The sequence below is a fragment of the Ascaphus truei genome, chromosome 4 (genome assembly GCF_040206685.1).
Source record: "Ascaphus truei isolate aAscTru1 chromosome 4, aAscTru1.hap1, whole genome shotgun sequence".
Classification (NCBI taxonomy): Eukaryota; Metazoa; Chordata; class Amphibia; order Anura; family Ascaphidae; genus Ascaphus; species Ascaphus truei.
Genome location: NC_134486.1, coordinates 263,742,942 through 263,767,867, shown reverse-complemented (window position 1 = coordinate 263,767,867; position 24,926 = coordinate 263,742,942). Strand labels below are relative to the sequence as shown.

Genomic DNA, 24,926 nt, shown 5'->3' with positions numbered 1-24,926 from the left:
CTATTTCTTTGACGAGAAAAGGATTTCAGTTTATTATTTGTCACACAAAGATTCAACTTTTGCTATCTCAAACATAGTTGTGCCATGCAGCGGCTCGTTTCATATCGCAGAGATCTGCCCAGAAGCAAGAATTGTGCTTTTTATCAATTGGTAGTTTTTCCTCTGTCTTTACAGATGTGCACCGCTAGCTACACGTTTATTCCATACATGATCACACCGCACAGCAAGGTGTATTGCTGCGATAGCAGTTTCATGAAAGGATTGACTGAATTAATGCAGCCCAACTTTGAGTTACTCCTTGGGCCCATCTGTTTGCCTTTGGTGGATCGCTTTGTTCAGATCCTGAAGATGGCACAGGCCAGTTCATGGTAAGGCAATGCTTTTTACCTCCGATAAATCTTTACACTGTATTAGTTTAGTTGGTATATTGTATGGTCGCTCGACTGTAAGTTAGCATTGTTCTTCAGTATGTTCTAGATCTGGGGTGGCCAACTTCAGTCCTCAAGGGCCACCAACAGATCAGGTTTTCAGGATATCCCTGCTTCAGCACAGGATAGCTCCATCAGCGGCCTGTCCCACGCTCTTCACAGTGTTCCAGCCACAAATCTCCGCTCCTGGTTTTCATTGGCTGAAGCAGGGATATCCTGAAAACCTGACCTTCTGTGTGGCCCTTGAGGACTAGAGTTGGCCACTCGTGTACTAGAGGTATATCAAATATCCAAATATATTTAATCCTAGATCTACGAATCCTAAAAAACATGCATAATGCTTAGAAATTTGTGCAAAGAAAAACCGAACCCTCTTTTTTGTGTTTAACAGGTCGTGAAGCAGGGGGTCCCCGGAACTGGACTGCATTAGTTTCAGCTCCCGGGATCCCTGCTTCGTGAGATACTCACCGGGAGAGGTGCCACAGTACTACCTTGTTGTTTCATTCTTCCGCATAACGCGGGCCGCGTAGCATGGGACATTTATTCCGCCATTTTATTTCTCCACCATTTTGATACTTACCTTCCCTGGTAAGTATCTGATGAAACGGGGTCAACATGGTTTGCTTCGGGCACCACCTGCTTCCCATCCATGTAAAGAAAAAAGGGGGTCAGCGGCATGCACCGTTATAACCGTTACAAACGTTCTTCAAAGAGGCAGATATAGGTTTATTCCCTGCTTCAATTTTTGATTTAGTGTTACACTTTAATGAATTTTGGGCTGAGTTTGTATACCTCCGGGTAAACGCTACAGACTGGAGCGGCCATGGGAAACCTGTGTGTGGACATACACAGCTTGTCTACTGTCTTTACTGTGATAAAAATGATTTGTTTCATGCATCTGAGAGCAGTGCTTTATCTTCCAAATACTGATCTTTTTTTTTACTATGGACTGTTAGTCATTATAACAAAAATCCCTTTGTTTTATTGAAGAACAGAGTACAAAAAGAGAATTCATGTTATTCAGTCGCACTGGCTCCCAAAATTATCAGGATGACCACCTCTGTTCTCTTTAGCGATCGCTACTAAGCATAAAGTGACTCATAATGTCAATTTGGGTTACAGGACATGTGTTTCTTGTACAGAACGTACTGTATGTCCTTTATTGATCAGTGCCTCCCTACTATTTAATAATACATATTTATTTTATTGATCTTTGATTTGAACAAGGTTAGTCCTCTCGGAAGTGGTTCTTTCACTCATATAGCGTTCAGTACCAAAGGGGTCTTCAAAGTAATACACTGCAGGATCCTCCTTTGGAAAAAATATGTTATTGAAGGAAATTTATAAACAATTTGTTTAATTGTGAAGTTGATGACTTTAAAAATGGCTTTTATGTCATCTCCTAGAAATAATTAAAATTAGGCCTGATAAAATGCCTATTCTATGATTTTGAAAGAGAATTGAAATGGGAATAAAACTGTTTTAGAAGTGACTGTTGGACAGCTTTGTTACACAATATAGTATATATACACTGAACTGGTCCGTGGTCCCTGAATCCTGGAAACCCCCCAGTTGCCGCGATACCGACAAAAAACGCTGACGGCAGCCTCGCACGGATGGCCAATGGAAAGTTGCAACATCGTGGTGAGCTGACGTTGGGATTTTTATTGGTGGCCATATTTGTATTTTATTTGTGCCAAACACGAATAAAACTAAAAAATATCTCAATCTGCGGTGTCTCTAGAAGTCAGGGAGCACAAATCATAGACCCCATGTTTCAGGTAGGTCCAAAAAAATATTGGGGGATTGCTGCCTTAAGACCATATGTATGTACAGACGTGCCCTATTTTGACTCAGACATTATAGTCACATAACACTACAGACATGTTTGAATCACTTTGGCTTTGCGCTATAGCTACAGCATAGCACATTTTGTTTGCTAGAACTTTATTTTCTTTATTCTTTGTAGCACTTTAGTAATATGTTCTTATCGTTTTTGTTTTACTGGTTTATGATTAAATGCGTTGTTTCTTAGAGGAAATCACAATTAATACTTCCCTTCCTTGTGTTTTTCTCAGATTAGCTGTTTTTTTTAGCGAGATTATCCTTCTATAGGGATAATTTGATATAGTCCAAAGGAGCTTTCCGGGCTAGTATTGGGCAAAAACTCCCACTGACATCAATCTGAGTTACATCCAATAACAGCCCATTCATCGTCTTTTGCTTTTCCTCATATCATTAGTGAGATAGCACTATGGGGTCACAGTTATACAGTATATGCTCCAGGTGGTTCCGTTTTTTGACTTAAAGGATAAGAAACTAAAATAAGTTGGTCACAATAGGTTCCCATTAAGTCAGCGACAGGAAATGTAAACTGTTTTTGATTGATTGCTTTTCTGTCCCTCTCCCCTCTTATTTGTTTTGAATTGACAATAGCCAATACTTAAGAGAGGCCATTCTCAACGATATCAGGAGGGCCCGAAACCAGCATACTGGGAAGGAGCTGGCAGCTGAGCTAACAAGAATCCGACAACGGCTGGACAACATTGAAGTATTGTCAGCAGACATTATTATAAATCTGCTCCTGTCATACAGAGATATTCAGGTATACCATGCAAAAGAAGTACAATACCAGTCCGTTTTGTATGTTAAATTAAAACACCTTTTATTGCAGCATCACAAATAGTAAAAGATGGGTGAAATATATAATACAGTGTTTCTAGATTGTAATAGTGGTAAGGATTGTGCAAGGACTCTATAACAGGTGTGAGGAGGCTCACGTTCCTGGTTATCGGAATACTACAGTAGTGTTGTTCCGCCCGGAGCTCCAGCCAGCCCATATATGGGCGATAACCAACCATTCACAACTTTACAGTTGATATAAGTTGATAGATGTGTGCCTGATAGTGCATAGGATATTCCTAAAATCTACTCCCTAAGGTTCCCTTTAAACAATTTCTGAGAAACTGCACTATATGCTAAAGGTGGGCAGGTTTGCATGTTTTGAACATCCAAACGTCACAGTTCGTTTGGCAGTTCCAGTTGAACTTCGGAACGTTCTTTAGAATCTGAGTGAAGGTTGAGCCCAAACCTGAGAGGCTCGTCCTCAAGTTCAAGCAAAACACATTCTTTAGAACCAAAACACCAGTGAAATGCCCTTACTGCATTTCTGTATTACAACTATTCAAGATTTGTGTACACAACTGTAGTTAAGAGGGCATTACATTTTAATAGCTTTGGAATGATCAGAGCACATAGTTTTCCCTATTAAAACATTATTGGTAATATCCAGGAACAAATCACAATATGGGCCTTGCACACCATCATTATTGAAAAGAAAATGCGCATGATGTACCAGATGTAAGGCAGACATTTTTTTTTTGCATTCTTTTTTGTAATTTTTTGGGGGGATTTCTAGTTCTATATTTTTCTATGCTTGTTACATAATTATTGTAGTGAACAGGAAACCAAAAATTTGCTGAAGGCATTGTTTCTTCGCATCTGCAGCGCCTGTAACACATTGCAAGCTGGAGAACTTCTGGGACAAGGTTGAGACATTCTTACCAGACAGAGAATGGGGAGCAATCAATTGAAACATCTGAACATCTAGTAACATTCATGCCCCCTGCAAACTATGCAGTCTCTCTTACACTTTGTGCAAACATGAGTTTAAATGTGGATGAATCAGGTGGTAAAGCAAACATTTTAGTAGCACTATGTGCCATGTAAAATATTGGCTTCTTTGTAGATTGTGAAACATGTTATGATGATTGTGAAACAGGCAAGCATAACAAGTCATACATGTTGTTGTACATTGGGTTTTTGAGACAGTATAAGTCCCCGATTTCAACCTCAAAATTGCTAAGCGCAACAACTGATAAAATGTCTTGGGTGGTCCAAAAAAAAGTATCAGTCTACAAAGAATCCAACTAAATGTTCAGTCTCTCAAAAAACTGCGACTTTCCAGTCTCATGTCTGCCTGTGAAAAGAAAATGGACGCCCGCGAGTCGTTGCAGGGCTGGCCATGTCATTGAAACTTACCCGTGTTTGGAATGCTCCAACTGGCAAATCCGGTGCTGGGACTCTGAGAAATTACCAAAAGAACGATTCATATTCTGTAGCGGACAACGTTTAGTGGGGAATGCACCTTTAAAACATTAGATACATTTGTTCATTAACTTTTCCCCTGTAAAAACAATTCCAACTTCTTTCAAACCCTTTATACCTCTTATTATCATTTCCATCCCATTGCTCATTGCAAGAGGGAGATCTCGGTCTGCTAACAATACACCTGTACTTATTCTTTCCTCCTTTCTTTAATGCTGCATCTGAAAAGGATTATGATTCCATTGTGAAGCTTGTGGAGACTTTAGAGAAACTGCCGACCTTTGATTTGTCGATCCATCACCATGTGAAGTTTCATTATGCATTTGCTTTGAACAGGTAAGCGCAATTTTCTATAAATGAGTTTAGTATGTCAATCAATATTATTATTGTTCAGCATAATAATCATAACTTTTATATGGAGCTTTTCTCCCAATGGGACGCAAAGCGCGGCACTATTACAGTATTGTGCGCGGTACGCAGCACATAGAAACTTTACAGACACAGTCCCTTACAATCTATGTTTTTGGTGTCTGAGGCACAGGGAGATAAAGGGAGTCTCTCATTTTACCCGGGCAGCATTCAATTCTGCTTGTTAAAAGTTTGCAGTACAACCCGATCATCACTTTTAAATGTACATCAGTAATAAAGATGATAATAAGTACAGATTCATCACAGCATGACGCTGTACTGCCGGGTGAGAGGGTTACTTCTGCTTCACTGAATGCTCATTCTTCTGCTGATTTTATTGCCTTAGTATGGATTTATTGAGATGAACGGTGGATAGAAAGCTTTATTGCCGTCTATTTAACAGCAACGTTAATGAAAACCCAGATAGTAAATTAAAGTCTCCAGGCTGAAAGATAGATGCAAAAAATACAATAATTCAACCGAGTGCTGTTACCTTGTGCCAGTTTTGCAGCTGGGAAGCTTTGGGCAAAAGCCGTTAGTTTTTGGTCCCATATTAAAAAAAATAATTTAAAAAAAGCAGCATTTTAGAGGGATGTTTATCAAATTCTCCAGGCTGCAAAAATTGTTGAGCCACCGGTGCTGAAGATGGCTCTTGGACTGGGTCACTGATTGAGCCACCTGTGCTGTACACTCCTGATGTACAGCATACAATACACAACACTATATTTGTCAAAGACAACACAAACTTCCATGGAAAGTAAAGGCATTTTTGTCACATGATAAACCTGATGCTATTTTGTACCAAATAGCAAAGTAAACATGTCTGCACGTTGCTATCGGCCTTGTTATTTATTTCCCTACAGTTTGAGATGAAATCCTCTGAGTGTACTATTGGTGTCCTCTGTTACTTTCCTTGCAATTTATGGGAGAAAGGAATATAAATAAATACAACTGCTGTTCCAATAGACCGATAAATGAATCACAAGGCTCATTGCTCTGGAACTCAACAGAAGACTTGGTTCTGTGGTTTAAAAAGCCATGTCTTTTTTTTTCAACCTCATCTACTATGTAACTTTGTTAATTAGCATGTCAATTTTAGCAGCGAATTCTACATTATATGCATAAGCGCAGACTCGTTAAAGCTGCAGTTCAGTCAATATCCTGCATGTGTGTTTTTTTTTAATAAATCAGTTCTGTAGTAAGAAAAAGTACTTTTAGCATTTTCTGTTTTTAAAAAAACAACTTTGAAAGACCAATTTTCTTGTATTCTATTTTACCAGCCATTTGCTAAGGCACTGCCCCTTCATGTCCTGTCACAAGCCCTGGCACACCCCTCTGTCAGCCCTGCCCTCCCTCTAGCACATGTCAGTGCAGGAGTGCTCATGAATATTCATGAGCTTCCACTGAGAGACAGAAGCAGAATATAAACAAATCCCAGCTTTTAATATGTCACCAAATTTCGCCTATCAATACATGGAGAACGAATTGACCTGCAGCTATACAGTTCTTTAGCTAATTAGAGATTGCACACATGAAACTATTGAAGTAAAAAAATAAATGTAAAAAAAAAAAAAAGACAACTGCAGCTTTAAAGAAACCGTTCCGTGTCCTCGTTTTTGAAAATTGGAGTTACCTGGACGTCCGGGGAACTCCCAAGATGTTTATACTTTTTTTGTGCAGGTTTTGACACAAATAAAAACGACAAACGTGGCCAGACTACGTACGTGGCTGCGGGACAGTTGACGCACACACCGCACAGCCCGTAGGAATAGGTTCTATAGGTGAATGAGGTGACAAGGTTGAAAAAGGAAAAATAAAGACAATTCCTAAAAGAGAGACTAATCGTGTAATTGTCTTATTAAAGCAGAGGCTTTACCACACTGACATTTCCTTGCAGTCCTCTGCAGGCATTTACGTCAAATGACTGTCCTTCTCAAGACAGAGCGGGACATACGATTACAGTAAAGGGCTGTGAGACAGATAATCTGCAGTGCAGTTTGCGCCTGTTTATCACAAGGACTTTGTGAGTCTGGGCCAGGGGTGCTCAAGGGCTACCAGCAGGTCAGGTTTTAAGGATATCCCAGCTTCAGCACAGGTGGTTCAACCAGAGGCGCAGTCGAAGACTGAGCCTCTGATTGAGCCACCTGTGCTGAAGGGACTGATTGAGCCATCTGTGCTGAAGCAGGGACTGATTGAGCCATCTGTACTGAAGCTGTGATATCCTTAAAACCTGACCTGTTGGTGGCCCTTGAGGACGGATTTGAGCACCCCTAGAAAGAAGATGCAGTGTGGCACGTCTGTTTAAAGCTGCATTTTATATGCCACTGGCCTTTCAGCATGTAAAAGGAATCCAGGGAAGAATTCAGCAGAAATGCCTATTATTGATGTATTTTCTGTCACCTGGATTGATGCGTGGGACCCAGCAGATCTCCACACAGTTATACGCCCAGCTGCGGGGATGTCCGGGTTTGCTGGCGTTTGGAATTTGAATCTTCTGGACAAGATTAATTGTCCTGGAGAACAATATGCCCACCGCGATCAGCCTTGGTTTTCTATTGGTGACCCTGCAGTTATATTTGTGTTTTCCTTTGAAAGAAATCAGCAAAAATGTAAAAAATAAATGGCCCGGCCACTGAGGGTCACCGGATCTGAAAGCATTGTGGGTAATTTCTGCGGGATCCAAGTATGTAGCTCGGAGGCGATTGCTGTTTTAATAAGTATGAGACACATCAGTGTATGTTTAATTTTATCAGAACATTTGGTTAGTTATAAACATATATACTGTAACAATAAAAGAGATACATTTCTAGATTTCACGCAAAGTTGGCTTGTGACCAAATAGGAAAGATGTGGATTTAAAATCTCTCTTATTGGCATTATTTCTCTCTCAGTTGTTAATATGGTGGTCAGAAAATCACTTTAAACTGTGAAAATGGTTCATGTGTAAATCTACATTGTGTCGTAGGAGAAATCTTTCTGGCGACAGACAGAACGCTCTCCAGATAATGCTGCTTATGGTGCAACATGAGGACCAAGTAGCTTCGGACATGTACTGCCTAGTGGGAAGGATCTACAAGGACATATTCTTGGATTCCAGCTTCATGGATACAGAAAGCAGAGACAATGGTATTTGCTGGTAAGCAATCCGTATTGACCGTTCTTGTATACCTGTAATGATGTGTAAATTGTAATATTTGAATGCAATGCTTTGAGGATTGTGTGCTGCTGCTTAGGGATTCTCTGTGTCGATAGCACACCATGATCCGACGTTAACCGTCATTAACTGGACTGGCAGTTAACGCTGGATCAGGGTATGATATGCCACATCCCGCTTATTGAATCTCCCCCATAGTGCAATGGAAACTTTGATTCAGGAAATGGTTAAACTGGGAGTGACTGTTCAGCCTAATCACTTCAGCTCAGTGATAAATAATGCAAACTATGCTTTGCTTCAGGGAAGGGATATATTTATCTTCAAAACAAATGTGCTCCCTGGAGACAGCTGAGTAACATTGGTAAATAGATTGTTCAATCTGTAATTGTTTCAGATAAGGTGTATCAGGTTTGTATTCTGTGGCCTAGCTGTTGTATAGGAAGATTCCAGTTAAAAGTAATGACATAGTGACTGAGAGCGCGGTTAAGCGATAGAGTGATTAATATTGAGATCCATATGTTCTTGGCACAGTGTAAGTTTAAATAATTACAGGCCAATGTTACCAACTTGTCATAAGTGGCATGAGCAAGAAAACACCCAACGTCTTCTTGGTCTGAGGTACTTACATAATAAATCGTATATACTAAATCCGCTGTTCCACTATTTCCTTTGGTTCCAAGGAGGGATCACCCTCCTGGACTATTTTTTATTATTATTTGTTTTAAAGGTAATTCATGTTTAAGTGTAAATTGAGCTAAAGGGTTATTGCATTTACCCCATTTCTACAATGTTATACATGTGGTTTCTTTTAAATAGTTGCATAGTTTTATGGTTTCATATGTTGAACCTGATGTTCTTTTTGCCTATTTCCATGACAACATTATACATGTGTGGAGCACCGGTAACTGTATCATTATTTTTCTTTTTGAGGTGTGCAGCATTTCTCTTAGTGTTGGCTCAATAAATGAGTTTGATTTGCTAAACCCGTTGTGCCCTATGTTCCTTTGTTCGACTTATGTAAAGTCCCCCCACTTCCTTCGCTTTCCAAACCCCACGTAAAAATGTATTTATTTTTTATTGTAAGGAGATACAGAGACGGCTGGAAAGGCAGGCATTGATGTAGGCTTGACATACTGTATCCACTCTATTCACATCACCGCAAATAGGCAATAATGACTACATTAACTCAGAGGTTGAAGTATCTATGGGTGCGAATGAGGGTAAAACTAAAAAAATTCACACAAATAGATCCAAAACTACACATGCACTAATAAAGCCCAATAGAAAAAAGAATAGGTCAAAAGAGTTAAGCCATACACCAAAATTGTCACATGATTATCACCAAGATTACCATACAGTTCAAAGTAGTTGATTACAGGTGATGTTTCTACATAAATAACATTACTTTGTAAGAAAGGTGCACGGAAACCCTTTGTTGAGATATCATAAAGATGTTTGACCAGTTTTGGTAAACCCTTCCAGTGTTAAATATATATCCAGCTGAACTCGGTTACAGCGCGGTGCTCGGGTCCACACAATGCGATCAGGGGTTCTGCGTCTGCCGGAGGGGGAGAGCTGGGATAACACTCCCGGCTGTCTCAGACCCGGCGGCGCAGCAGCACCCCCACGCAGGACCTACCCGGCAGCAGCAGCAGCAGCAGCTAGCAGCTCTCTCCTCTCCCTGCTTCTGCAGTCAGCTTCCGGCTGACAGAGAGAGGAAAATCAGCGCAAGAGCCAGCTCCCTTAAAGAGAGAGTGTGAGTGTGTGTGTGTGTGTGTGTGTGTGTGTGTGTGTGTGTGTGTGTATACACCACACCACACTAAAAGAGGCATGGACATGATGAAGTAAAACATATCTTAGTGTGGACGAAATAATTGGACATTATTAAAAGAAATAATGATAGAAACCTCTGCATTCATGTAAGTAGTTCAGTGTCCTTGTCATCTCTTGGCAGTGAAGGGTTAAGTATGAACTCATGGGCAAAAAAATATCAAAATGTTGCTTTTATATTTTTGTTTATGTGTAGATTTGGGGCTTTTAGGGTTCAATGTTATGTTTCAGGATGCTGTGATCTCCTAGGGGAGAGACTTCATACCATGCTGTACTGAACAATTTCAGTTTTCCGATAAGCTGAAGGGAAAAAATCAATAGGGGGGAAGTGTGGCCCCTGGACTATACTGCGACTCTGGCTGCGATCATGCTTGTGGTACAATACCGAGAGAGTCCATTTGTTTTTACTTATTTCTTAAGGTTGGAAATATTACACGTGTCTGAAACAACCATGTCACATTTCTGTAGCCTTTTAAAATGTCCCCACTCATTTTTTCCTCTTAGTTTTTAGCTGACACCTGTGCTGCCCATGGCTTGCTTTCTGAATTACCCAGCTCCTTATGGCACAGCCTTGTGATTAAACCATGCACCCTACTGACCGTTCCCTCATAATAACCTCTTCACTGCTGAAGGGGCTGGCAATATATCTTAGATTTAGAGCAATGCTGATCCCTGTCACCGCATAGTGATAAGTTATGAAGAACAAATATTGACCACTGTGATTTTGTATTTTCTTTGCCCCCCTACTTTTTTTTTTAATCGATTAATGTATGTGATAGCATTACTAGCTTGATGATTGATTGATTTGTGCACTATTTCCCTTAAACATTCAGTTTTTTCATGTACCGAATATAAGTTGCCTCTGCTAGTGTCAGTTTGCGGTCCTGTGATTAACACCTCTGTGTTATGCTGTGAAACGTGGATCCCTGAACTTGTATGTTATGCAGCAGTTATAGTACAAATCATAGTGAAAAGTGAATATATCAATAGTGGCGCTCTAATTATCGCTACTGTATGCAACAAAAATCAGTGCAGTGGTGAAAATAACAATTTTAAATACAAACACATATGCTGAATGCTGCTGTGACCCGGTGGTGGGATCTCTCTCTCAATCCCATGTGAAGTAGATGAAGTGTTGATCGTTGGGAAGCGCAAACATGTGGAAATAGAGGAAATATTCTAATGGTGCAGTATTGTTGTAATAGCAGTGAAAATGTTTTCTTAAAATCTTTAGGTAGAATACTCACAAATGTGAGATGGAATAAGTACACGTAATGGTATCTTTTAGCTGCAGTGGTATGGATGTACACCTCGGTATGCCCACGGGTACCTTATAAGACCAAAAGAAACCCGGACATAATGCAGACTGTATGCAAACATTTATAGGAATAGGTAAGATGCAATGCACTCACATGGTTCAAGAATTAAACAGGCATTTAGATCTCACAACTGGATCTCGGCTGCAGGACAGATTCTCTGCTTCCCCTGTACTCTGCTTCTCTGTGTGGCGTGCGTCTCACGGATGCGTTTCAGCGGTACCGGAAGTGACGTCAGCAGGATACAAGGTTCCGGTCAGCTGTGTGATGCGTTGACTAGCGACACTCTACGCGTTTCACCTTCCTTGGTTTCCCTGAAGAAATACAGTTAGGTCCGGAAATAATTGGACACTGACACAATTGTCATAATTTTGGCTCTGTACGCCACCACAAAGGATTCGAAATGAAACAACCGAGATGCAATAGAAGTGCAGACTTTCAGCTTTAATTGAAGTGGTTGAACAAAAATATCGTATGAAACATTTAGGAATTGCAACCATTTTCATACACAGTCCCCTTATTTCAGGGGCTCAAATGTAATTGGACAAATTAACACAATCATAAATAAAATGTTCATTTTTAATACTTTGTTGAGAATCTTTTGCAGGCAATGACTGATTGAAGTCTGGAACGCATGGACATCACCAAACGCTGGGTTTCCTCTTTTGTGATGCTTTGCCAGGCCTTTACTGCAGCTGTCTTCAGTTGTTGTTTGTTCGTGGGTCTTTCTGCCTTAAGTTTTATCTTCAGCAAGTGAAATGCATGCTCGATCGGGTTCAGATCAGGTGATTAATTCGGCCATTGCAGAATATTCCACTTCTTTGCCTTAAAAAACTCCTGGGTTGCTTTTGCAGTATGTTTTGGGTCATTGTACATCTGTAAAGTGAAGCGCCGTCCAATCAACTTCGCTGAATTTGGCTGAATCTGAGCAGACAATATATCCCTATACACTTCAGAATTCATCCGGCTGCTTCTGTCTTCTGTCACATCATCAATAAACACTGGTGACCCAGTGCTATTTTAAGCCATGCATGCCCATGCTATCACACTGCCTCCACCATGTTTTACAGATGATGTGGTATGATTCGGATCGTTCTAATCCTTCTCCATACTTTTTTCTTCCCATCATTGTGGTACAGGTTGATCTTAGTTTCATCTGTCCAAAGAATACTGTTCTAGAACTGGGCTGGCTTTTTTAGATATTGTTTGGCAAAGTCTAATCTGGCCTTTCTATTATTGAGGCTTATGAATGGTTTGCACCTTGTGGTGAACCCTCTGTATTTGCTCTCGTGAAGTCTTCTCTTTATGATAGACTTGGATAATGATATGCCTACCCCCTGGAGAGTGTTCTTCACTTGGCTGGATGTTGTGAAGGGGTTTTTCTTTACCATAGAAAGGATCCTACGATCATCCACCACTGATGTTTTCCGTGGACGTCCAGGCCTTTTTGTGTTGCAGAGCTCACCAGTGCGTTCTTTTTTTCTCAGAATGTACCAAACTGTTGATTTGGCCACTCCTAATGCTCCTGTTATCTCTGATGGATTTTATTTAATTTTTTGCGGCCTAAGGATGCCCTGTTTCACTTGCATTGAGAGCTCCTTTGACCACATGTTGTGGGTTCACAGCAACAGCTTCCAAATGCGAATGCCACACCTGGAATCAACTCCAGACCTTTTACCTGCTTAATTGATGATGAAATAACGAAGGAATAGCCCACACCTGTCCATGAAACAGCTTTTGAGTCAATTGTCCAATTACTTTTGGTCCCTTGAAAAAGAGGGGGCTACATATTAAAGAGATGTAATTCCTAAACCCTTCCTCCAATTTGGATGTGAATACCCTCAAATTAAAGCTGATAGACTGCACTTTACGCCCATATTCATTATTTAACTGTAACTTGAATTTATTTTGGTACACAGCCAAAAGAACAAAACTTGTATCCGTGTCCAATTATTTCCGGACCTAACTATAGGTGGGAATTCCTTCTTGTGATTACTATTACCGGCATACCACATTTGACCTTCACTGTTCTTCCCCTTACAGTGAAGTTAGTAGTACTGTAATATAATATCAGCATTGAGTTGTGGTCGATATGTGGGCTTGACCCCTAATAAAATTATTTTTTATTTCCTAATTACTCTTTGACTCCTGGCACTAACATGTATAGTGTGATTCCATATGATTTATGATTACATTCCTCAGCTTTAAAAATGCTTTTGAGATGTCATGTGTGTGACTTTTCTGGCAATAAAGCACAAAGGATAACTTGTGGATATTGCGAGATAGAAATCACGCCCAGCAATGCTTAGAATATCCATTTAGGGGTGTTTATTCTAACTTCCTACAACATTTTTACATGCCTTCTGTATGTGCTCATTGCAGTATTTATATGGCTGCAATCACACTTAGCAACCTGTATTACACTCGGCTATGTAACAGCTTTTCTAATAGCATTAACCATTTATTTATAAATAAATAAATAATTAAAACATATGTTAAATGCTTTCAAATGTAGGCATAAGTGCCCAACTCTAAACCAAGCGACCACCCAATATCATATTAAGTGGGAACATTTAAGTATCCCAAAAACAAAGGATAAATGGATTTTTGTAGCATTATATATTTTATTTATAAATATTTTACCAGGAAAAAAAATTAATTGAGGGTTACCCCTCATTTTCAAGTATGTCCTGGGAACAAAGTCAAGTTGACAATATTACAAGTTACAGTTACAAACATGTTTAAAATTGTAAACAGCTGAAGTCTTAAAAACGAATTTGGGGACTTTATTAAACTTTGGGACTATAAGCAAGTTTCTGGATGGGGGTCTATATTTTTAAGGGCACAACGGCTGGGACTGCATGCATATAGGATAGTATCATCAGCATACGTATGCATATAAGTTGTCTTACAAACTGTGGGCAGGTCATTTATAAAGCCAGAAAAAAGTAAGTACCCCAGGATAATGCCCTGGGGGACCCCACAGGTAATTTCAAGTGGTTAGAGTTGGAGCCTGAGATAGACACGTGTTGGGATATTCCTGATAAATGAAAATTAAACCAATTTAGAGCATGTGGTCCAATACCAGAGTACTGGAGCTTGTTTAACATAGTAGGGTGATCAAGAATATCAAAAACCTGTGCAAAATCTAGGAATATTGCACCAGTCAGCTGTCCATGTTCCATACCACATTGGATCTCATTACAAATTTTTAAGCTGGTCATTACAGTGGAGTGATGTGGTCAGAAGCCAGATTGGAATTGACTAAGAAATGTTGACTTCTTGCGGAAGTTGCTTAGCTGGGAATTCAAGCATTTCCCCACAATTTTGCATAATAGAGGTAGAATAGAGGGATCTGTAGTTTGAGACAATGTCTTTGTCACCACTTTTAAAGACCTAGATAATTCTGGGGTTTTCCAGGCCATAGGAACTTGGCTGAAAGACAAAATTGAGTTGGTTATGGAGGCGATTGGTTTAGTAATGACAGGGGCACCAAGACATAGGAACTTAGATTGCAATTGGTCAGGGCCATATTGAATAGCTTTAGTTTGAGGAGCTCCTGTATAATCTCCTCTTGAGACACTGGACTAAATTAGAATTTATGAGTACAGTGAGAAATCTGTCTGGGCTTCCAGATAAACGTCACGTTTGTGTCTTGATATTAAGGATGTAGCACATACCACAACATATTCATTGAATGTGTTGTCAATGCGAACAGACATTCACCCGGCGCTCCAGTGATTGTATTCAATAAAGTTATAAGATGTTAAAAAATGTGAAAAGATAACACACACCAAAGGATGTGATTGAGGGTACACTGAAACTATATAACAGTGAGAATAGTGCAGTCACTAAATAGGCCAAAATAACATAAATATAAACAACCGATGAATGCAGCTCAAACCCTGTTGAACCTTCCTCTTTGGTTCTCAATAGTGATGATGCAGAAAATGGGGAGCGCAGATAGTCGTCAGAGCATAGAAAAACACACAATAGTACAACTCTGTATATCAATTGTGGCTAATGGAAAAAGGCCTTCATAAGATGCACTCACATTGACATAGAGATAAATAAGCCTTGATCCCCAATGGGAGTCTGAGTGGAAGTATAGTACTTGAGTGTGGTGATATCTTAGATGGATTTCTCAGGCAGATAAAGGAAACCCAAAAAAGAAAGGGAAACAGAGTGGTGCAGACGGTCACACTGTATTAGAGTATGCAGTTAAATGTCAAACTAGCAACTCACATGGTGACCACATTGTACCGTCAGGCTGGGGGTTGCTCCGGCGATGGAGTTCGGAGTGCTACAGTCTGCGGGGCTCACATGCAGGGGCTGATGCGCCTCCAGGTCTCTGCTGCTCACTTCCGTGTTCCAGCCTCACATGGTTCGACGTCCGCGCGTGTTGATGTCACACCTGACCTGACTCCTGACGAAGCGAATCGGCGAAACGCGTTGAGTCTGGCAGCCTGGCAAGCATAATCCGGAGGTGTGACATCATCACGCGCGGTCTTCGAACCACGTATACGTGTGTGTGTGTGTATGTGTATATATATATATATATATATATATATATATATATATATACTGTATATATATATTATATTTCCGTGGCACCTTGGATGTAACTGCATTAAGAAGTGCCTTACCACACAGACTTAAAATATATCTATTTCCTGATGAAGGATCCTGAGAGGTTTGCGAGCTTGTAAATATATTAACTACTTGTTGTTCCAATAGAAGGTATCATACCACCTCCCCCCTCTGCCTCCTTTATTACTACCCACCCTTATTGGCTTATTAAATATCATAGTTTACTGAAACTGGTAACAATGAATGCATTTCCTGTGAATGCATTACCTTTGGACGGGGTGCACTGGAATGTAGATGTGCTATGTTATTTACATCTTCACATGGTCGTTTTCTAAAATATTCTGCGAATAAAAAAAATCTGGGAAATTGATTGGGTATATACTGTAAGGGCAATGAAAAATCGCCTGCAGGGTAGATGGAGTAACGTAGACTATTTGCAGTAGTATTGTGCCAGTTTATCTAAAGTACTGTATGACATTCTGCATGTTACACCAGTTAAATGTTTCAACCCATGTATTTGTTTATTTAGGTTCAGGAAGGCGTTTGAGTCTGAGCCAACGCTACACTCTGGCATTAATTATGCAGTGCTTCTCCTGGCAGCCGGTCATCAGTTTGATACTTCCTTTGAGCTGCGTAAAGTTGGTAACTACAGCCCTTCAGTTTATGGATGTTTGACACCTAGTATATTTGTGCTGTTTGAATGAAAAGCCAGAATTTACACTGTATACTGCACATGTCATAATGTGATTTTTTTGTTAAACACAATGTTAGTACTGTATACAGACCCCCCCATAAACTTACTTTGTAAATACATACATATACACTTACATATATATATATATATATATATATATATATATATAGCAAATAGAAATATTACTGTATGCTCATTTGCATGTCTTAGACAGGTCTGCAACCCTGTCTTTCACCATTATCATCCAGCACACAGCACTTCCACTGCAGCAAGGGATTCTGGGAAATGACATGCAAATGAGCACAAAGTGCCACCTTTTGTCTCAAGCTTATATTACACGAGCAACCCTTAAGCCAATGCATACTGCTTTAAACACAGCTTTTAAGCATAGGCTGGGGGGAGATGCAAAGCCAGTAAACCCAATCACAGACATGTTTCAACCTTGATGGGTGTCATCAGTGTGAGGTTGGTTGCTGTCTATGCTGGTTTGAGACTGAGTAAGGTATTCACCACAATTATTAAGGTTATGGTGGGTAAAAAAAAGTGACAAAAACCCTCCACAGTAAAGCATATGGCAACTGTAAATATTACTGTGTGTTCATTTGCATGTCTTAGACATGCTCGTGTAATATGAGCTTGAGACAAAAGGTGGCACTTTGTGCTCATTTGCATGTCATTTCCCAGAATCCCTTGCTGCAGTGGAAGTGCTGTGTGCTGGGAGATAATGGTGAAAGACAGGGTTGCAGACCTGTCTAAGACATGCAAATGAATATACAGGAATATTTACAGTTGCTATATGCTTTACTGTGGAGGGGTTTTGTCACTTTTTTTACCCACCATAACCTTAATAAGTATATATATGTATATCATATTAAAATATTACTTGTGAGCACATTCACATGTCCTCAAGGGCCACCAACAGGTCAGGATTATCCCTGCATCAGCACAAATGGCTCAGAGGCTCAGTCATTGACTGAGCCACCTGTGCTGAAGCAGGGATATCCTTAAATCCTGACCTGTTGGTGGCCTGTAAGGACTGGAGGTGGCCACCCCTGCACTAACTGCTGTTGCATGTGTGCTGATTACAGAAATAAAGGTGGTGATGTTTCTATTTGGGAGTTATTTAAACAATTGACTGAACAGATTGAACAGAAACAGTTTAGTGGGAATTGAATTCTGGAATTTGAAAGAGTGAACAGAACCACTCAGCCTAGAAAAGACAATCTTTTTGAAGACCCATCGAGCTCTGTGACGTGTTTTATTGATGCAGACATCTTTTTTCCCCACCCTTTCTCTCACAACACTCTCCCTGCGGAAATTACTACCATCTGTTAATGAGCTTTACAGTACACACAGTAATCACGGTTAGACTGGAGTTGTTGGGTTGGCTTGAAACTAAACTATGAAAAGGGAATGTGTAATTGGCAGCGATGAGAACAAAGTCTGCCAGATAGGAATTATAAATGTATTTTTACTACCCTGCGACAAATGCTACAGTATCTGTCCTTTTTACAAGGTGAAGGCATTTTGAATATGCCAGTAGACCTCTGCCTGCTTAAGCTCTGCACAGCTCTGACACTTAGAACATGTAAAGAATTTTTTTTTTTACCAATGTCTTGCAGAATAATTGCAGGTCAGAACATTGCCATGGCAACCACCAGGGAGGAACCCTGTCAAGGGAGAAGCCATTTTTAAAACCACCCCAATATAGTAGAGTACTTGTTTGCACAACATATGAAGAGAGAAAAAGGTGTTGGGTTATGAAGATGATAAAAATGAAAGCGAAGAATCAGAGTATTTGTTAAATATGCTATTTTATTTCAGTTTACAGTAGACAAAACAAGAATTACTCTGAAGTATTTTCCAAGTTTTTTAGGGTGGTGGATTTCAGTTTTTATATGATGAAAGTTGTGATTTTTATGAGTCACATTTATCCATTTCTTATGTAGCAGCTGACCTATTTATGGTTTACTTTCTGGCAGTGACATAATAATAATACACTCACCAATCCTTTCTACTAGATGTTGAGTGATCAAAAGCAGAGTTCACAAAGAAACTCATGCCTTTTGTCCCTCTTTTACATATACTACTTTTCTTATATATCCCCAATGAATGACCTGAGTCCAACTAGCATATTCTTTATTATTAAAACGCTACCACACTGTTATAATTATAGTAAGGTATCCCAAGTATCTAGCTTATACTTCCTAATTGTTAACATGTGAAACAGGCATAAGCATTGCAGGGGTTAATATTTTAATTCATTTGTCCCCGTTTTCGCAGGCTTTTCTGTATTTAAACGGGCGGCTTCCGCTTCTCCCCACTCCAAGACGAAGCCCTATTCCTAAGGGTGAAACGCGTTGAGGGGGAGAATGCGGTGTTAGCCCTTGTGTGTTCTCCAATAAAGTTTGTTTGAAGCATCCCAGCAGCCTCTCTGAGTCAGACATGCGCAGTTGCGCCGAATTTGCCATTCTTTCCATACTACTGAGAATGAAACTATTTCGCAGTGCGTCTTGAAGTGTAGATTTGCCTTGGGCTGTGATCACCGAGAGCTCTTTGTAGGTGTAGCAGTGTGTACTGTAAAGAGCTCTTGAGGTCTCACAGGCCTTATAGGTGCACATGGGGTGAAGAGACCAATGGTGTTTCAAATACCCAGTGCACATCTTCTGATCTATGAATTACTCTCTCGTTGATCCTTTAAAAATCGCAACCTCTTGCTGCTACCTTGCACCCTGGTCCCTGGCTGCTGCACTGCCAGAGAGGCACTAGCCTGTGAAGTGAGAGTAAGGCTGAGTCCATAGAGACTTCAGCCGTGCGGAGGCGCACGGAGGCTGAGGGAAAGCGGGTGCTTTCCCTGGCCTTAGTTCGCGCGCTGTCCGGGGGCGTGTCGGGGGGGGGGGGGGGCCGGGCCAGTGACGTTACGGAGCTGGTTCGCCCTCATTGGGCAAACCGCTCACGTGACCGGTCCTGCGCTCCCGTGAGCGCTTCAACTAAAAAAAATGACGACTACGCTTCCGCACGCCTGTGGAAGCGTGCGCGAGCCCCTGCTAAAGTCGCTCTCATTGCGGCTGCAGGGGCTCACTGACAAGCGTGAGTGCGAGTCAGCGGACTTAAAGTCATCGTTAAAGATCCAGTTCCAGCTCTGTGTGCACTAGTCATTTTATCTTTTTGACACCGGTATCACAGATTAAGCTGCAGTTTCCTAATTTATGCTAAAGTCTAGATTCACTAAAGGTCAATATTGCCTTTGATGTGCTATATTCCCCAGAAATCAGCGTTAATTTACTGCCATATTCTTAAAGCTTTAACACTTAGATCAGTGATTTCCAACCTTTTCTTGGTTAAGGAACCCTATATTTATTTTGGGAAATTCTGTGGAACCCCAATCCTCTCTAATAGCGAGTCTGAGATCAGATGCATTGTAAGGATCCCCAACCCTCTCTAATAGCGTGTCTGAGATCAGATGCATTTGTAAGGAACCCCAACCCTCTCTAATACAGTGTCTTGAGATCAGATGCATAGGAAATTCTTCTGTATTTGGTACAAATTTCCTGGGAAAAAAAGGGGTGAGCAAATTTTTTACAATGAGCCTCCCTTTTCATCCATGATAATAGTCGGACCCCGCCTGCCTGATGCAATCCAAACCACATGATAAAAAAAAACTTTATAAATCGGTACACAATATAAATGTGAATACAAATACGTAAAAATTCTTGCATATTTCAACATTTTTAAAACCTTAAAAAATTACAAATAAATCAGTGTAGAAGTATAATAAGATACTGACTGCAATTTTTTTTATTATTTCAACTCATAATGCATTCTCTTCCTCCCCCCCTTTTCTTCCCCTTTCTATCCCCTTCATCTCCTCTCCCCCCATCTCCTCTCTCCCTCCCCCTCCTGTTTCAACTCCCGCCACCTCTCACACCTCTCCTCCTCTCTCGCCCCTCTCCTCTCATTGCCTCTCCTCCTCTCTCATTGCCCCTCCTGCTCCTCGCTCATCCCTCTCCTCTCATCCCCTTAACAATGCCTACCTGGTTTCAGTGGAGGAGGGCCGCCATAGGAGGGCCGCAAGGTGGTGGCAGTGGAGAGCGGCAGTAGACGAGGATGGAGGACCTCCAGAGAAGGACCAGGGTGACAGAGGATGAGGATAGCCGGGGAGGATTAGCGCTGTAGCAACGGCAGACACCGGAAGTCAGTGAAGACTTCAGGGTCGGACCCCTGGTGCGCGCTCCTCCCCAACCATCCTGCTTCGCTTCTGCCCAGCTTCTTTCCTGCTCTCCAACTCCTCTGCCAGCCTGCTTCTCTCTGGCGGCCCTCTGTCCTCTTCTCCCGGCACCGTCCTCCTTTGCCACTGCACTGCTCCGCTCCCGCCGTCTTCCTCTACCGGCGCCCCCCTCAAAAAATCTTGCACCCCACAGTTTGCGCACCCCTGGCTTAGATAATGCAGCGACACGGCATATTTTATCGCTGTGCTAAATGTTATGCTTGTTTCACTAATTGCATATGCACGTGCGTTACAGTATTGTAAATGAACATGCACATGAGTAATTAACGCCAAATTACCTATTCACATGCTATTCATTGAACTCCTATATATTGCGAAATATTGCGAATTAATATATATTTTTACCATCTACCCAATTCTGGGGTTAGGCCTATCTTGCCTATGTATGTAATCACCTCTATATACAAAGGGCAACCTACAATAGGTGATAAAAATGCATAATATTAATAGTGCAGAACATATTAATATATTAACCCCTTAGTAGCCTAAGTGGACACATTGGCATAGTGAACCCATGGCTACCTGGCCACTTGGGATTTTATGCCTTTTTTTGTTTTGTTTGTAGGGTTTAGTTATATGTTAACCCTTTTGGTGCCTGATGACATTCCTTTGCAATGCACTGGTAATGTCAGGCATCAAAGGAATTAAAACCTATTCTGCCACAGTGTTTTGTAAGAAATCATATTACATAGCTCTATGGTAGAATAAATAAGCCTTTGTCAATACGGCGGCCAATTTTAATAGCACCAAAATTGAATGCAGCCGTATCTACCTTTTATTAAATCTAGTTGCTGAAATACTTTTAATTACACAGTTTCGTATGCAGTAAATCCCGATACTGGCGAGTGGCACTATTGCAGTGAATTGAATAACCCCCTCTGTTTTGCTTGTCTGTAATAACATTGAGAGATATAAAGACATAAAAACTCAGGTCCTTTTATTACATCCGTGTAATGAGTTTTTTTTATTTCACTCTTCTAACATTCTTTAGCACGTCTTGAGTTATTTGTCTTACCTAGCATTTCATAATTGATATGCTTCACTATAGCCGTAAGTTACACTGCTACTTATTACTGTGCCTCTCTTACCGTGCACTTCAAAACTGGAACAATCTACCTGAGACTATCAAAGCCGCCACTGGTCTAAATTCTTTCAAGACTTCAGCTGTGTCACATTTTAATCCTGTCTAACTGTTGCATACGCCCACAACATATATTATCTTTAACTGTTCATGAAATGTCTGTACATATAACGTATAACCACTGTTTATTTAATGTAGCCATGCATTCTTATCATAACAGTGCCCAGGACATACTTGAAAACGAGAGGTAACGCTCAATGCATTACTTCCTGGTAAAACGTTTTAACAAATGAATAACTGTATTTGTATATACTCATTGGGGGCTAGGGATCAAATTCTCCAACTGCCAAATGTATGCAAAAAGTGCCCAAAGCACCCAGTTTATTAAGCAAAAAATTCCATCTAAATTTTTTCAAAATAAATCCAGAGCTCATTTTGTGGCCGATCGACTTGTTTATTTTTTTTCCATTCAAAATTGTGTTTCATTTCTCATTTTATAATGGCATCTTGTAATGATCCATAACACCTCTGGCAGATAGTCAGCCTTTCACACAATATCCTATTCATGCTGCTTACAGGACATGTTTGTTTACCACCACAGGAGTGAAAATCAGCAGCCTGCTGGGCAAAAAGGGCAACCTGGAGAAGCTGCAGAGTTACTGGGATGTAGGGTTTTACCTGGGTGCTAGTGTGTTGGCCAATGACCACATAAAAGCCATCCAGGCAGCAGAGAAGCTTTTCAAACTGAAGACACCTGCATGGTGAGTCGCTGTAACACTGTTGTGTATTTATTGTGCTTTTACTGTATGATTGTCAGTGTTATTATTGAAGCCATGGTTAAACATGTACAGTGGCAGATTTACTACTGTTAACTTTCTCTTAAGATTATTATTATTACTGTAAACAAAAGGTCCTCAGTTTGTTGTTGTGAACAAACACAAAGCATTGTACAGTATACAGAGGCAGCTGATGGAACGCCAAAGTTGTGGTTAGTCAAGGTGCCGGAGAGGGGATTATTGGAGCAAAACCATAATCAAATGTTCACATACTTCACTAAACACAGGGAAAGTTACAGGATAAAAAATGATGCAGTGAGTTGGGGATTCATTACTCTTCACCACTTCAGGGGTAATTCTATATTCTCCAAGGCGTCCGTCCTAGACGCTTGTGTGTGTGTGTGTATATATATATATTTATATATATATATATACAGTATTCGACAAATCCATTAAAATACAGGCCCGTGGCGACTGGATTTGACCCTGTGGCGACCTCCTCATGGCCGACACCAAGCAGGGCGGGATTGGGAGCGGGACTAGGTGGCGAGTAGATTTTTGGGTTCGGCGAGTAGATTTTTGGGTGATTTGGCAACCACTATATATATATATATGCATGTTAAAAATGGTTTTTGAAGCAAAAAGTGGCACTGTGTGCTCATTTGCATGTCATTTCCCAGAATCCCTTGCTGCAGTGGAAGTGCTGTATGCTGGGTGTTAATGGTGAAAGGTGGGGTTGCAGACCTGCCTAAGACATGCAGATGAGCATACAGTTGTATTTGCATATATATATATATATATATATATAATATATATATATATATATATATATATATATATATATATATATATAAAACGAAAAAAGAAGAGAGCGCAACCCTATACCGCAATAGGAAATTTATTCGGGAAGGGAAATCAGAACAAGGGGATCATGCGCACTTACAGAAAAAAGTTAAAAACAAGCAATAGTGAATCATATCACCGCCAACGATGCAGGGAGATTAATCCTGAGCTGTGTCCAATCAGCTTCCACGCCACCATCCGTCTTAGAATAAGAGATGTCCCGATGTAGATGAGGCACTCACCGATAACAGCACACAAAATAACATGTGGCGCGACAAGGCACGATCGCATCGCGGAGTAGTGACTCAATGTCTGGTACCACGTGTTTCCAGCTTCCTAACGCGTTTCGTCACGGACAGCGATTTCTTCAGAGGATTCTGGGTAACGTCATAGCCCAGCGCCTTAAGAGTTCCTCTGTTGTCAAGCTAAACATAATTCAGCCAATCAGGCTGCTTGGCAACCCTGCACCAAAGATCCTTCTGGATCTAAAGGACCGATCAGGGAACTTCACTGGCCTACAGTATGACCCTGACCCAGTAAAAAATAAAAAATATACAGACAATATGCAGACATATACCACTAACATACTATATATTATGTTATCTGTTGTTTGTGTCTTGTATGTCCTGCTCTAGAATTTGATATTGTGCTTGCGTCTATTATTAACCCCTTGTGCGCTGCTTATCTAACATTATTCGGTTGTTGTTAATATTTGGTTTATGTGCATGTTTCTTTAGTTTAGCGCTCCTATATTTGTTTTTTTGTTTTATTTATATATATATGCGTATGCCCCTGAGGAAGGTCCCATTCTGTAGGACCGAAACGTTGGGTTTCTGGATGTATTTTTGCTTTCACTAATACACTTTGATTTTCAACATTGAGTGCTGTCTCTTGTTTACCAATCCTTGGAACGGTAACGTATAACTATATATATGACAAGAAAAAAGAAGAAAGCGCACGGCCCATAGCGTAAAAACGTTTCACATTTAATAAAGGAAATGGGAAGGGAGGGATTACGCTCACTCTCCATATTGGATTTGGTTCATCCCTCTGAAAGCTAACTTCACTCTACTACTACAAGTGTTTTCTAAAAACTGGACATTCAAGGGACTGGATACTATGACTTGTTGTTGTTTTGTGCTGTCTGTCTATGTATGCATAGTGCTGTGCTATTGTAATATCCAGACAAACATTTTTTTCCACTTTTAGCAAGTTTTGAATCTAGTATTATATGATTCATTAGTATCACGTTTATTTTGGCGCTACTTCTTTTTCTCTTTTATATATATATATTTATGTATGTAAAAGAGTGCACTTAGGGTTAGAACCACAGAAGTGCGTAACCTTTTTTGCACTACATTATTGCCATTTTACGTATCTATCGTTTATGATACTCTTTGGTTAACGCCAA

General features: G+C 40.5%; 1 protein-coding gene across 2 annotated transcripts in view; it reads left to right on the top strand.

The window, feature by feature from the left end:
• Positions 1-24,926, top strand: part of MAP3K5 (mitogen-activated protein kinase kinase kinase 5) — a 192,502-nt gene that overhangs the window by 87,727 nt on the left and 79,849 nt on the right. For both annotated transcript variants that reach the window (XM_075597435.1, XM_075597436.1), the window contains 6 exons: positions 175-368; positions 2,865-3,033; positions 4,765-4,871; positions 7,909-8,079; positions 16,363-16,475; positions 22,498-22,657. In XM_075597435.1, the coding sequence (XP_075453550.1) occupies positions 175-368; positions 2,865-3,033; positions 4,765-4,871; positions 7,909-8,079; positions 16,363-16,475; positions 22,498-22,657 (914 nt within the window). The remainder of the gene's footprint in view (positions 1-174; positions 369-2,864; positions 3,034-4,764; positions 4,872-7,908; positions 8,080-16,362; positions 16,476-22,497; positions 22,658-24,926) is intronic.